A 12,330-nucleotide genomic window follows, 5' to 3' on the forward strand; every position below is an offset into this window, starting at 1 on the left:
TTCAAAGTCTAAAGCATATCAGAATCTTGCAGGGAACGCTGACATTCATCTGCAGACTGGGCTGTTGTTATATTTTTCTTATATCCTGCTTTTCTCCCAATATAGGGACTCAACCTTGGGAGCTTAGATGACCAAAATGGCAAAACCATATACAATTCTAGCTAGATATGGATTGACAAGTGGAAAGCAAGGAACTCTGTTTCTCAGCAAAGAAGCAGATGAGTGGGGTAACCGTCCCTTGTTCGGTTGTGTAGCAAGGCCTTAGTAACAGGAGTACTGTTGTCAGTTGTTTATTTGTTAAGACCATTGTACATATCTACATACACATGGTATAAAGCTACTATTTTATTTAAATTGATTTCATTTTTGTTATAGCTGATGTCCCAAACCTCTTTGGGAGAAGGGCTGGTTGACCAGCCAGATTGCTTCTGAGACAAACAAAGAGAAACAATTGCAAATGAGCCAAACGTTCTCTCCTTTGAGAGCAGAAGAAGCAGCGAGAGGAAGTCCGAGGCTGGCGGTTGACAAAGAGGTCCATTGCAGCAGGACAGTCCAGTGGCCTCCCCTGGCTGCCCACATGGTCACTCTGGTGGACAGAGAGGCCTCGGCCACCCGGCAAATACAGAAAGACTGCTCTGGCCATCTTGGGAACAAGGGCAGCCACCTTCTTCTGAACTGGCCAAGAACAGATGGATGTTTGTTTCTTTCTCCAAAAGAACAGCAGTATAATTCTATTTTTACCACAAAAGTCTGTGATTCAAAAATGGGGGAGAAACACACACACACACACACACAATATTTGGATTTTGAGGGGGAGAAAAGAGACACATTTACAACACTAGTCTCAAAAGGCCCCTCAAAATCAGTCCACAACAACTCAGTATGGAAAAGCCCCTACCTGGATCCCTCATTCGTGACTCTGAAACATTGAGTCTGGGTGCTCCCAACAGCTTAAAACAGAAAGGCACGCAGGGCAACAAGCCCTAATTATAAAAACTATGGACACCTGAAGCTCTGGCCTCCCACACAGCAAGTCCTCTGGGAGAAAAGAGCGCTGCTGTCCTTGTGGCGCAAGGCGAGCGTGGCGGGGGTGCTATTGAACGGCTCCGTCTGGCTCCAAGACGGCCACAATGTGGGCGGCAGGCGGGCGCTTCCTGGCGTCCTCCATGGTGCAGAGCACAAAGAGCTCAATGGCCTTCTGGTAGGAGGGGCCCAGCGCCTCCATGTTGAGGGGGGGGCCGGGATCCAAGCGCCGCGTAATAGGCATCCTCGTCAAAGTCATCTTCGTCAAAAGACGCATCTAGAAAAGACATCACAGGATATGTGTGTGAGAGAGAAATTGAGGAGGCACCTGCAAATAGGTTGCTCAGCGTGTGCACTTTGGGGGCCATTTAAGTTCCACGCTGCATCCCCAAAGAAGTTGGGAATCAGGAAAAGAGAAGAGATTTGGGTTCCGGGGGAGGGAGGATATTCTCCAGGCCCCCTTTCCATTTTGGAAGAACTCGGAAGGGTGTGGTTTCACTATGAATAATGTCTCTTTCAGTTTCAACTGAGCAGAACATTTACTGCAATAGATCTGTGGTGAATCATAGAATCACAGAGTTGGAAGAGACCGCAAGGGCCCTGATCCAGTCCAACCCCATTGTGCCATGCAGGAAATCCAGATGAAGCATCCCCGACAGATGGCCATCCAGCCTCTGCTTAAAGACCTCCAGGGAAGGAGACTCCACCACAATCTCCAAGAAAGGAGTTTGTTCCACTGTTGAACAGCCCTGACTGTCAGGAGGTTCCTCCTAATGTTGAGGTGGAATCTCTTTTCCTGGAGCTTGCATCTTATTGTTCTGGGTCCTGTTCTCTGGAGCAGCAGAAAACAAGTCCGCTCCCTCCTCAATAGGACATCCCTTCAAGTATATAAACAGGACTATCATATCGCCTCCTAACCATCTCTTTTCCAGACTAAACATTCCCAGCTCATAGGACATGGTTCCAGACCCTTCACCGCCCTCCTTTGGACACATGGCTCCAGTTTCTCAACGTCCTTTTAAAATTGTGGTGCCCAGAACTGGACACAGTCTTCCAGGTGGGGCCTGAATAGAGTGGCACTATTACTTCTCTTGATCTAGACACTATACTTTTATTGATGCAGCCTAAAATCGCATTGGCCTTGTTAGCTGCCGCATTGCACTGTTGACTCATGTTCAATCTGTGGTCTATTTGGACTCCCAGACCCCTTTCTCACGTAGAAGTCTCTCATTCAGCCAGGTGACATCCATCCTATATCTGTGCTTTTCATTTTTCTGCCCTAACATTTTTCTGTGTTGAATTTCATTTTGTTAGCTTTGGCCCAGCTTTCTAGTCTATTCAGGTCATTTTGAATCTTGATCCTGTCCTCTGGAGTATTAGCTATTCCTCCTAATTTGGTGTCATCTGCAAATTTGATAAGTATGCTCCCAATTCTGTCCTCCAAGTCATTGATAAAGATGTTGAATAGCCATGGGCCCAGGACAGAGCCCCACTGGACACCCCACTGGTCACTTCTCTCCAGGATGAAAAGGAGCCATTGTTGAGCCCACTTTGACTTTGGCCGGTCAACCTATTACAAATCCATCTAACAGTTACGTTGTCTAGCCCATATTCCACTAGTTTGTTTGCAAGAATGTCATGGGAAACCTTGTCAAAGGCCTTACTGAAGTCAAGATATACTATATCCACAGCATTCCCTTCATCTACCAAGCTGGTCATTTTATCAAAGAAGGAGATAAGGTTTGTCTGGCATGACTTGTTTCTCTGGAACCCATGTTGACTTTTTGTGATGATGGCATTGCCTTCTAGATGTTCAGAGACTCTCTGTTTAATGATCTGCTCCAGAATCTTTCCTGGGATTGATCTCAGACTAACTGGATGATAATTGTTGGGATTCTCTTCTTCCCCTTTTTGAAGATGGGGACAACGTTTGCCCTCCTCCAGTCTGCTGGGATCTCTCCTGTTCTCCAGGAGTCCTCAAAGATTATTGCCAATGGCTCCGATATGACATTTGCCAGTTCCTTTAGTACCCTTGGATGTAGTTCATCTGGTCCTGGAGACTTAAATTCATTTAGATTAACAAGGTATTCCTCTACTATCTCTTTACTTATTCTGTGCTGAAATACCCCTATTCTGTCCTCTGCTCCATTATCCTCAGGTTGAGCCCCTTTTCCTTTTCGGAGAAGACTGAGGCAAAGAAGGTCTTGAGTAATTCTGCCTTTTCTCTGTCCTCTGTTAGCATTTTGCCATCTTCTCCACGCAGTGGCCCTATTGTTTCCTTCTTCTTCCTTTTGCTGTGGACATATCCATAAAAGCCCTTTTTATTGTTCTTAACCTCTCTAGCAAGACTGAGTTCATTCTGCGCTTTAGCTTTTCTGACTTTACCCTACAAATGCCTCCTATTTCTTTGAATTCCTCTTTGGTGATTTCCCCCTTTTTCCATTTCTTATACATCTTCTGTTTCAAACTTAGCTCCGTTGGAAGTTTCTTAGTCATCCATCCTGGTTTCTTGAGACACCTCCCATTTTTCTTTCTCACTGGAACTGTTTGAAATTCTGCCTTCAGTATCTCCCTTTTGAGAAACTCCCATCCGTCCTGAACTCCTTTATCTTTTAGTATTCCTGACCATGGAATCGCCCTCAATACTTCTCTAAGTTTACTGAAATCCGCTCTCCTAAAGTCTAGGATGTGTGTCTGACTCTGCCTGGCTTCTCCTTTCCACTGTATAACAAACTCCAGGAGAACATGGTCACTTCCACCTAAGGATCCCACCACTTGCACCCCATTAACCAAGTCATCCTTGTTGGTTAGGATCAGATCCAAAATAGCTGACCCCCTTGTTGCCTCTTCCACCTTTTGGACAATGAAATAGTCTTCCAGGCAAGTGAGGAATGTGCTAGACCTTGAGGATTTGGCTGAGTTTGACTTCCAGCAAATATCAGGGTAGTTGAAGTCGCCCATCACTACTACATCTCTCCTTTCTGAATCTATGGGTCATCTGTCCTAGAAAGGCATCATCCAATTCCTCAGTCTGACTTGGGGGTCTGTAGTAGACTCCCACCGTAACATCCTTGTTGTTTCCCTCCCCTTTGATTCTTATCCAGATGCTCTCCACCTGGCTTCCAGGATTGATGTCCTGGATCTCTTCTCTGGTGTAAATATCTCTGACATATAGTGCTATTCCTCCTCCTTCCCTGTTTGGCCTTAAAAAGGTTATACCCCTCTATTTCCACATTCCAATCATGAGACTCATCCCACCAGGTTTCAGTGAGGCCTATTATATCATATTTGCTTTGTTGTACTAGGAGTTCGAGTTCATCTTGCTTATTGCCCATGCTCTGTGCATTAGTGTAGAGACATTTAAGCCCATGTGTTCCCTTTACTTGCTGCCTGTGCAAACATTTTTGCTTCCCACTGTTGGGTCCTTGCACTGTTTGCCTTGTTCCCTCTATGACAGTTTGACTATTTTCTCCAGCCTTTTTGCCTTCCAGAATACTGTCTCCCTCCCCTACATATCTCAGTTTAAAGCCCTCCTGATCAAATTCTTGAGACTATTGGCAAAGACGTTTTTGCCAACTGGCGTGAGATGCAACCCATCCCTTGCCAGAAGTCCTTCCTCATGGAACCGCAGCCCATGGTCCAAGAATCCAAACTGTTCTTGGTGGCACCATCTACGGAGCTAGTTCTTTACATCCGCTATTTTCCTCTCCCTTCCTGGACCATGCCCTTCGACTGGGAGAAGAGAGATGACAACCTGTGCATCCAGCTCTTTCAGCTTCCTACCTCATCATCCCTTATGATATTCTGAAGGCTGTGCCTTGCAGTATCCTTGGTTCCCACATGAACCAAAAGAAAGGGATAATGGTCAGTAGGCTTGACCAGTCTTGTCAGCCTCTCTGTCACATCACGGATCTTTGCCCCAGGGAGACAGCACACCTCCCGAGACTCTTGTCAGGCCCACAAACCACTGCTTCAGTGCCTCTCAGCAAATAGTCCCCCACGACTACCACTCGCCTCCTCCGAGGCTTAGCAGCAACCATTCCCTTTGGTGGAGCTCTCAGGGTCCCCTGCTCTGTCCCTGAGGTCGGTCCCTGCTGCTGTTCCTCATCATCCTTGATAGTGTAGAGAGACTGAAATTGATTCTGTAGCTGCAAGCTTACAGAATGTTCCCTGGTTTCCCTACTTCTGTGTGTGACCTTCCTCCAACTATCTCCTTCTGTTGTGTGTGAAGTGACCTCCTCCTCTCCAGCAACTTCCTCTGTGTGTTTCCTGTCCAGGACCGTCTGGTCCGTTCTGGTCAGGACAACCTCTTGCTCCCTATGATGCTGAAGCGTAGCGACCTGGGCCTCCAGCTGCTGTACTTTCTCTTCCAAGAGGGCTACCAACTTGCACTTGGGGCAGGTGAAGTTCCCCATATCCCTAGGCAAGAAGACAGACATCCCACAAGTATTGTAGGTGACTGCAGCAGGGCCTTCAGTGTCCATTTTGAGAAGTCTTAAGGAGGCTCTGAAACAAAACTGTGGGTTTCCCCTGCTAAACACCAGTGTAAAGACCCCCTGATGGCTTGGCCTTTGTCCCCAAACTCTGTCCTTGAGTTCAATTCACTGGCCTTATAGTTATGTAGATTGGCTCCTTTCAGAGCAAGTCTCTGACTCACTTCCTCTGAGCAGAAGTACCTACAAGCCCCTTAAGGAAAAGGGAAAAGAAAATGTGGAAAATTAAAGGGCCAGCTTCTCCTCTGTACTCCAAACCCTCCTTGATTATATAACAATTTTTTAAACATAAAAATAAACGGCGTGCGCCTCCCCAGCACTTGAACAGAATTAGGCTTCTGGCCACCCCCACCAAGATCCACAGCAATATCCCAAGTTTAAAAGGTCAGATCTCACCAAAGCACATGGAGAGAGAAAACCAGCTTTCCTCCTGGAAAGAATGAGCTAGAATCATTGATGGGCTTCTGCTCAGTGTTTGACTTTCCATCACTCTTCCCCAACCCTCCAACCCCAGGCTACTCAGAGATTTTTGGCTCAACGGAAAGCAGCTCCACCTGCCCTGGTTCTGCTGAGCCAAGAGGAGTCAGCCCCAGGCGTACCTTCGTCCAAGTCGTCAGCATCTCCCAGCAGGTTAACATGGGGCACGGAGAGGGTCATCATCTCCCACAAAGTCAGCCCCAAGGCAAAGATGTCTGCCTTGTCAGTGATGACCCCGCCTTCCTCCAGAGCTTCCTTGGGCTTCCAGGGCTCGGTGCCAATGTAAACCGCCTCTGGGTCACTCACTGTGGAAAGAGAGCAGCCAAGTCAAATGCCGAGAGTAGCCCTGGTGGCACAGTGGTTCAATGCCTGCATTGCAGCCAGTCACTCACAAACCATAAGGTTGCGAGTTCAATCCCAGCCAGGGGGCACAGGGTATACTCAGCCTGGCATCCTCCCATCGGTCGCTAAAATGAGTCCCCAACTAGCTTACACACTGTAAACCACTTAGGGAGTGCTTAAGTGCACTGATAAGTGGTATAGAAATGGACTTGCTATTGCTATTAGCCTTAGGGCCTGGTGTACATTTCCCAGGAGGAAAGGCTAGCTGCTCAAGACAGCTGCAGAGGCAGAGGGACAACAGGCAGAGAGGAAGGCAGGAGAAACGGTCACTGGAATGGATGGTTGTGAAAACTGGGTGGGAGACCCAAGCGGCCTCTCCTGCTATTTACTGGGAAATCCATCATTCTGGGAATCGGACTTCCTTCTCCCCCATTCCCTCTTCTCCCCTCTCAAAAGCCTTCACAAACTAGTCAGCCAGATTTGTAGGCATGCTGGTGAAACCTTAGAAGCTTCAGGTGAGGTGGGATGAGTAAACTTTCTAATGGTGGAGGGAAGGAGGGAGGCACTTCAGTCCTCTGCACAGCTGCTGCGTCCTTTGAGCGCATGACTCAGTTTTATTTGCATGTAGAACCAATATCAGTATTTTTTTTAAAGCCTGAGAATCATAGTGTATACACAGCCTCCCATATAGCAGAGAAGGCCATGACTGTGGTTGGGAGAGGAGAGGCTCATGGCCTCGTCCCCAGGCTCCTTCACTTCCCTACCAGTGAAGAAGGAAGCAGAGAACAGTGGGGCACACCAGTTACACACCAGAAACCTTCCTCTGGCTTTCACTGTAAAGCATCTTGAAGGAGCATGGAGGGAGAGACAGGGAACTGATCAATGGGGGAGGCATCCCAGCCCCTGCCCACCTTTCCTGCATTGCCTTGCCTGCATTGGATGGACAGTTTTCAGCCCAACATTCACATTCCTGCTTTACAAACTGAACATCTAAGCAGATCTACACACAGTGGGCTTTCCAGCAGCACAGGGCCTTTTCTCAGGCTTCCTTGCAATCTCTCTTGGCTGTTAGGCTTTTTGTTTGGGAAGGCTATGCACCTAGTTGCTTAAACACACCAGCAAAGGAGCTCGGTTTTCTCTGTTCCAATCCTCTACTACTGCCTGGTGTGAAAAGACCCTAGAAGGGACTGCGGCTCAGGCAGCATTGCAACTGCCTTCTCCCAGAGACAAAATAGTGACACAGGTTCAACCTACCCATCATATTTTCATCCAGAGGCAGTGAAACACCCACATCACAGATCTTTATTGACTCAAAGTCACCCTTAATGACAACATTGCAAGATTTGATGTCACCGTGAAGCAATTTCTTTTCATTGTGAAGATACTGAAAAGATAAGACAAAAGGGGTCAGTTGAGGGTCTTCTTGTTTCCAAAGGAATCTGGACATAGAGGGATCTGAAAAAAAGAGTGAGCGTAACTGCAGCCTCTTGAGGGCTCATCCAGAACGTCAGGTGCTCTTAAAGTGCAGAATTAGCAGACTCAAGAGCTACTTTCCTTTAGAAATCTGCTATATACAGTGCATCCACCTTTGAAGAGGTCACTTCTAAGGAGCAGTGATGGTTGGCATAAGCCCCAGAGTTTCATACCCTGAGTTTTACAGCCTTGGAAGGATAGGAACAGATGCAGGGGGTCCAGCCAATAACAGGAGGAGAAAGCTAATTTCTTTCAACAGCCTCTTCCTCTGCTACTGCCCCATTCTATGTCTTCCAAGACCTGCCATCGCATCTCTCCTGTCCTTTTCCATGTGGGCTGTAAACCTCTCAAGGCAGGGGCTACATCACTACCAAGCTTGGGCACAGGTTCCCCCATTTGTTTGCTTCCTCCTTGGATGGCCATGGATTTGTGTGTGTCCCTCCCTCCTGTGTCTTTCCTGAGGACTTCTGGGAACAGCCCCCCTCACCCTCCCATCCCTTTCCCAAAGTACTAGGCCAAAGGAGTGGAAAGTGCAGCCCACAGTTTGCAAGGAGCCCCAATCTCTTTTCTGCATCTCCCAAAGACACCTGAAAAGTTCCCAGACTTTGCAGCAAAAAGTTGTCCCCCACCAACCACTTGATCTGCTGCAGCACTGCTATAAAACTTGGTGAGGTGGTTGGTTTCCCCTCCACAACCCCCTCAAGCCATGAAAAGCAAAACCAGAAGCAATGTCCCTCATGCGACCTAACAGGGAAGGGCACGGGGTCAAAAATGCTCCCTCACTACTTTGCAGTAGTTGCCACTGTGGAGGTAGGTGAGCCCATCCGTCTCTTTCCCAGCAAGCCTCTCCTCCTAAGAGCCATGCTCTGATGTGCACCTGCAGAGACCAGACTGAGCTCCCAGTCTTTTGCCCATGGCATCAGCACAAGCCCCAGAGGCTGGTTCCACCGCCTGAGGCAAGGGCAGGAGGCAGGGAGAACCTTTTCAACCAAGCCCCTGTCCTTCTACCCCCAGCTTCTCCTTTGTAAGGCAATGGTAATTTGCATCCAGGTGTCCCATGCAATGTGCGCAGCCTACCTTCAGCCCCCTTGCCATGTGCAAGGCAACTCGGAGGATGGTCGAAGCCGGGAAGGGGCCCTGGTGGTTGGCCTGCCTTTCTTCAATGAGGTCGTTGAGAGACTTTTCTCCCCCATATTCCATGGCAAGGCACATGCTTCCATCTTTGGCTTCGGTGAAGGCACGATACCCTGCAAAATGTCACAGGCACATCGCATGATTGTTTCAAAGCCATAGCAACTACCCAGACAACTCAACATTTCCCACTTCAGGAGTAATTCAAGACTTCTGTGAAGAGGAAGAAGACAAGGTGGGAGCCTTAATATGTGAAATATATTTGTTTCCAGCCCTGCAGATCTACAATTCTTTATCCATGAATGCAACCATCCACAGTTTGTTTATATATATATATTCCAAAGAGCAAACATTGATTTTGCCATTTTATATATAAGGGGCATTATTTTACTATGCCATTGTATTTAATGGGATTTAATATCCATGGATTTTGATGATCTGCTGGGCATTTTTTTAAAACCTTGGAACCAAACCCCATTGGATACCAAGGCCCCACTCCACTTGTGTGTATGTTCCTTCAAACTGCCTCTTTGCAACCCCATGAATTTCATAAGGTTTTTCTTAGGCAATTAATACTCAAAGTCAGTCTTCCTCTGAAATGTAGCTTACATCATTTCTTGATGGTGCGACGTCCAAGTACTCGCTAGACCTGACCCTGCTTAGACTAAGATTGAACATAGAAGCTACAGCCCTCGGTGTACAGACCTTTAGCAAAGCTTCCAAGGCTTTCTGTCAAGCCTTCCCCTCTGGAAAATGAAGTTGTGTATTTTGATCCCATCGACTCTTTGCTTCACCCTATTGAATGACTGTTTTAGATTTGTGTAGTGTATATTGTGTTACTGGTTTTTATCTATTTTAATGATGTGTCTGTAACTGGTTTTAATTCTGTGTAAACCGCTTTGATCTTTTGGGAAAGCGGTATATAAATAAAATTTACTATTATTATTATTATTATTATTATTATTATTATTATTATTATTATTAAAGAGAAGAAAGGAGATTTCTGCCTGGCACCAAAAACCTGGGCATGTCAGCCCAGAAGAAAAGCCTTTAAGAAGAGTCAGAACGAAGGCCCTTCCCTCACTCACTCACCCACGATGTTGGGGTGCTTGAGGTTTCTCAGAATGGTGGCTTCGTCATTCAGCCTCTTCTGATAGGTACTTCGCTGGCTGGAGTCACATTGGGGATTGATTTTCTTCACTGCCCAAGGAGAGCGAGAGACGCCTTTGGGAGACCTGGAAAGAAGGAGCCTCAGTTAGGAGGGATCTCTGGACAGACTGGAAGCTCTGCTTACACTCAACCGCCCTGCCCCATTTTGAAATGGCCGAGGGCCAATACCTAGAACCTGAGCCTACCCTACAGGGGCTATTATTGAAGCTCAGCTCCCCCAAATCATGTTGGTCGCCAAATCCAGAATTAGTTTGACTGACACATTTGCTGCAGCAACACTGTGAAATTTACTCAAAACCCTCTTGTTGGGCCCTCAAGTTTCATGTCTTCAAATAATCTAAGCTGCAGCCACACACCACACAGAACACGTTCATATGGGAGGCCCCATAATGAGGAGTCTCCATAGTAGCTGAGCTACTGCAGCAAGTGAGCCAAGCCACAGGAAAAGGTACCTGTCGCAAGAATCAATCTCACGCGGACGTAATTCCAACATTTGTCCCAAATCTGGAGGCCAGGTAAACTCAGGGATAAACCATCCATTCTCCCACAGCTTTTCTGGAAGGATAAGAGGCTTAAACCCACTTCATAGCAATCTCAACCTGATCTTTCCTGCCTTTTAAGATGCCATACCTTTTCATCAGGTAAACGCTGACTCCGGTTCCATAGCCAAGCTTCTGCATGAAGGGAGAGGCTGGAATGGTTACTGAGGGTGAAGGGCTGCCCTGTCCTGGATGGCAAAGAGAGAAAGAGACAATATCCAGGCTTTCACTTCCAGTAAATAAGCTTTTGTTAACACAACACAAGAATGCTTTTACAGGCCAAGGTATAGGAGGCTCAGAGTGTGGGACCAGCATCCTGGACAATCAACCAGTCAGCTTGCTTAATGAAACAACAGAACTTTATTGAAGGTTCCAAGATCAGCCATGTCTCATCACCTGCTTCTAAGCTGAGACTGACCCCCCCACCAGCCAAAGCAATGCATAAGTTCTCCCCCCCCCCCCGAAGCCAAAGCACTCCACCCCCAGCAAAAGCCCCTCCTTCCCAGCACTAGTTCCCATCCTCCATCCCTCTCCCCTGAGAAACGAAACTGCATTCCAAGTCTCTGCAGGCCAGCCTCTCAAGGACACTAGATAACTCACACCTGGTCCAGCCTAGTACCACATATCACCATCTACACATGCTACGCGAAGCGCAACACATCCCCCAGCATCCAGAGTCAGAATACATCTGGTAGAAGACTTCAGGATTCTAACACTCTGCCACAGGCTTCCTGCATGAACCTGGGAGTGATTCCATGTAGTTATCATATATGATGACAGGATGATGCACTTGTCTTAGTACTCTTTTGTCTTACTCCTGTTTTTCAGTCTAAACACTGCAGGATAGTAATGGTTCTGAGTAGTTCAGACTCCAAGCCTTCCTTTGCTTTCTCACAGAGAAGCAAAACCACAAACTGTTGCCATTGTGCTGTACAGCAAAAGCTGCAACGGGGAGGAATTCCAGGAGGCTTAACTGTATGCATGGCTCTTTTGTAATCTAGTCCTGAATTTGTGGTTGTCTCAAGGAATTAAGACTAAAGAAACTGGAGCCCAAGTACACAAACCCTCCTGAGCAGCCGAATTGTAGCGTCCTCCAGAAAGAAGGGCCCACAAGTGGCCTCTGCTGATTCATCTAAAGCATTTGTGTGTCGCCTCCTGGACTTCTAGGGCTTCCAGGTGGATGAAGAGATAAAAGAGTTAAAACAACACAAAGATAAGAACAGTTTTCACTCTATAAGCAGTCCTTCCAACAAAATACCAGACGAGTCCAAAAGACACTGCAGAGATCATGCAGTTGGATGGAGACCGCTTTGAGTGCCCTGCGTCAGTGCTAAGGAACCCTGGAAGTTGTAGTTTCTTGTGGCACCAGAGCTCTCTGACAGAGAAGGCTTCCCAAACTATAATTCCCAGAATTCCCTAGCATTGATCCAGGGCAGTGAAAGCCCTCTCAAACGGGATTATTTCTGCAGTGTGTTTTGGGCCATGGTTTAAGAAGCAGGTTTACTCAGAAGGGAATGTGCCTTTCTGTCTGGCTTCTTAACCCCCGGGGGCCTCTGAGGCAACGCACAAAGCACCCCCAGCCAGGGCTCACCTGAGCTCCTTCTCTCCGAGGGCTTGCTGGGGCTCTTGAAGGCAGTTCCTGAAGCCATGGCTGAGAAAGATCTTCCTGCAAGGAAGAAAGA

The 12,330-nt window shown here is 47.3% G+C and overlaps 1 protein-coding gene across 1 annotated transcript in view; it reads right to left on the bottom strand.

Moving 5' to 3' along the window:
• Positions 1 to 284: 284 nt before the first annotated feature.
• LOC149310288 (lymphokine-activated killer T-cell-originated protein kinase-like) overlaps positions 285 to 12,330 on the bottom strand; it is a 13,510-nt gene continuing 1,464 nt past the window's right edge. The window contains 8 exon segments of the mRNA XM_089528654.1: positions 285 to 1,237; positions 1,239 to 1,300; positions 6,116 to 6,298; positions 7,590 to 7,719; positions 8,886 to 9,055; positions 10,032 to 10,174; positions 10,740 to 10,836; positions 12,240 to 12,314. Coding sequence (XP_089384780.1) covers positions 1,094 to 1,237; positions 1,239 to 1,300; positions 6,116 to 6,298; positions 7,590 to 7,719; positions 8,886 to 9,055; positions 10,032 to 10,174; positions 10,740 to 10,836; positions 12,240 to 12,297 — 987 coding nt within the window. The 5' untranslated portion in view covers positions 12,298 to 12,314 and the 3' untranslated portion in view covers positions 285 to 1,093.

Source organism: Sceloporus occidentalis, unplaced genomic scaffold (genome assembly GCF_023333645.1).
Source record: "Sceloporus occidentalis isolate IW3139 unplaced genomic scaffold, rSceOcc1.0.p SCAF_6, whole genome shotgun sequence".
NCBI classification, from domain to species: domain Eukaryota; kingdom Metazoa; phylum Chordata; class Lepidosauria; order Squamata; family Phrynosomatidae; genus Sceloporus; species Sceloporus occidentalis.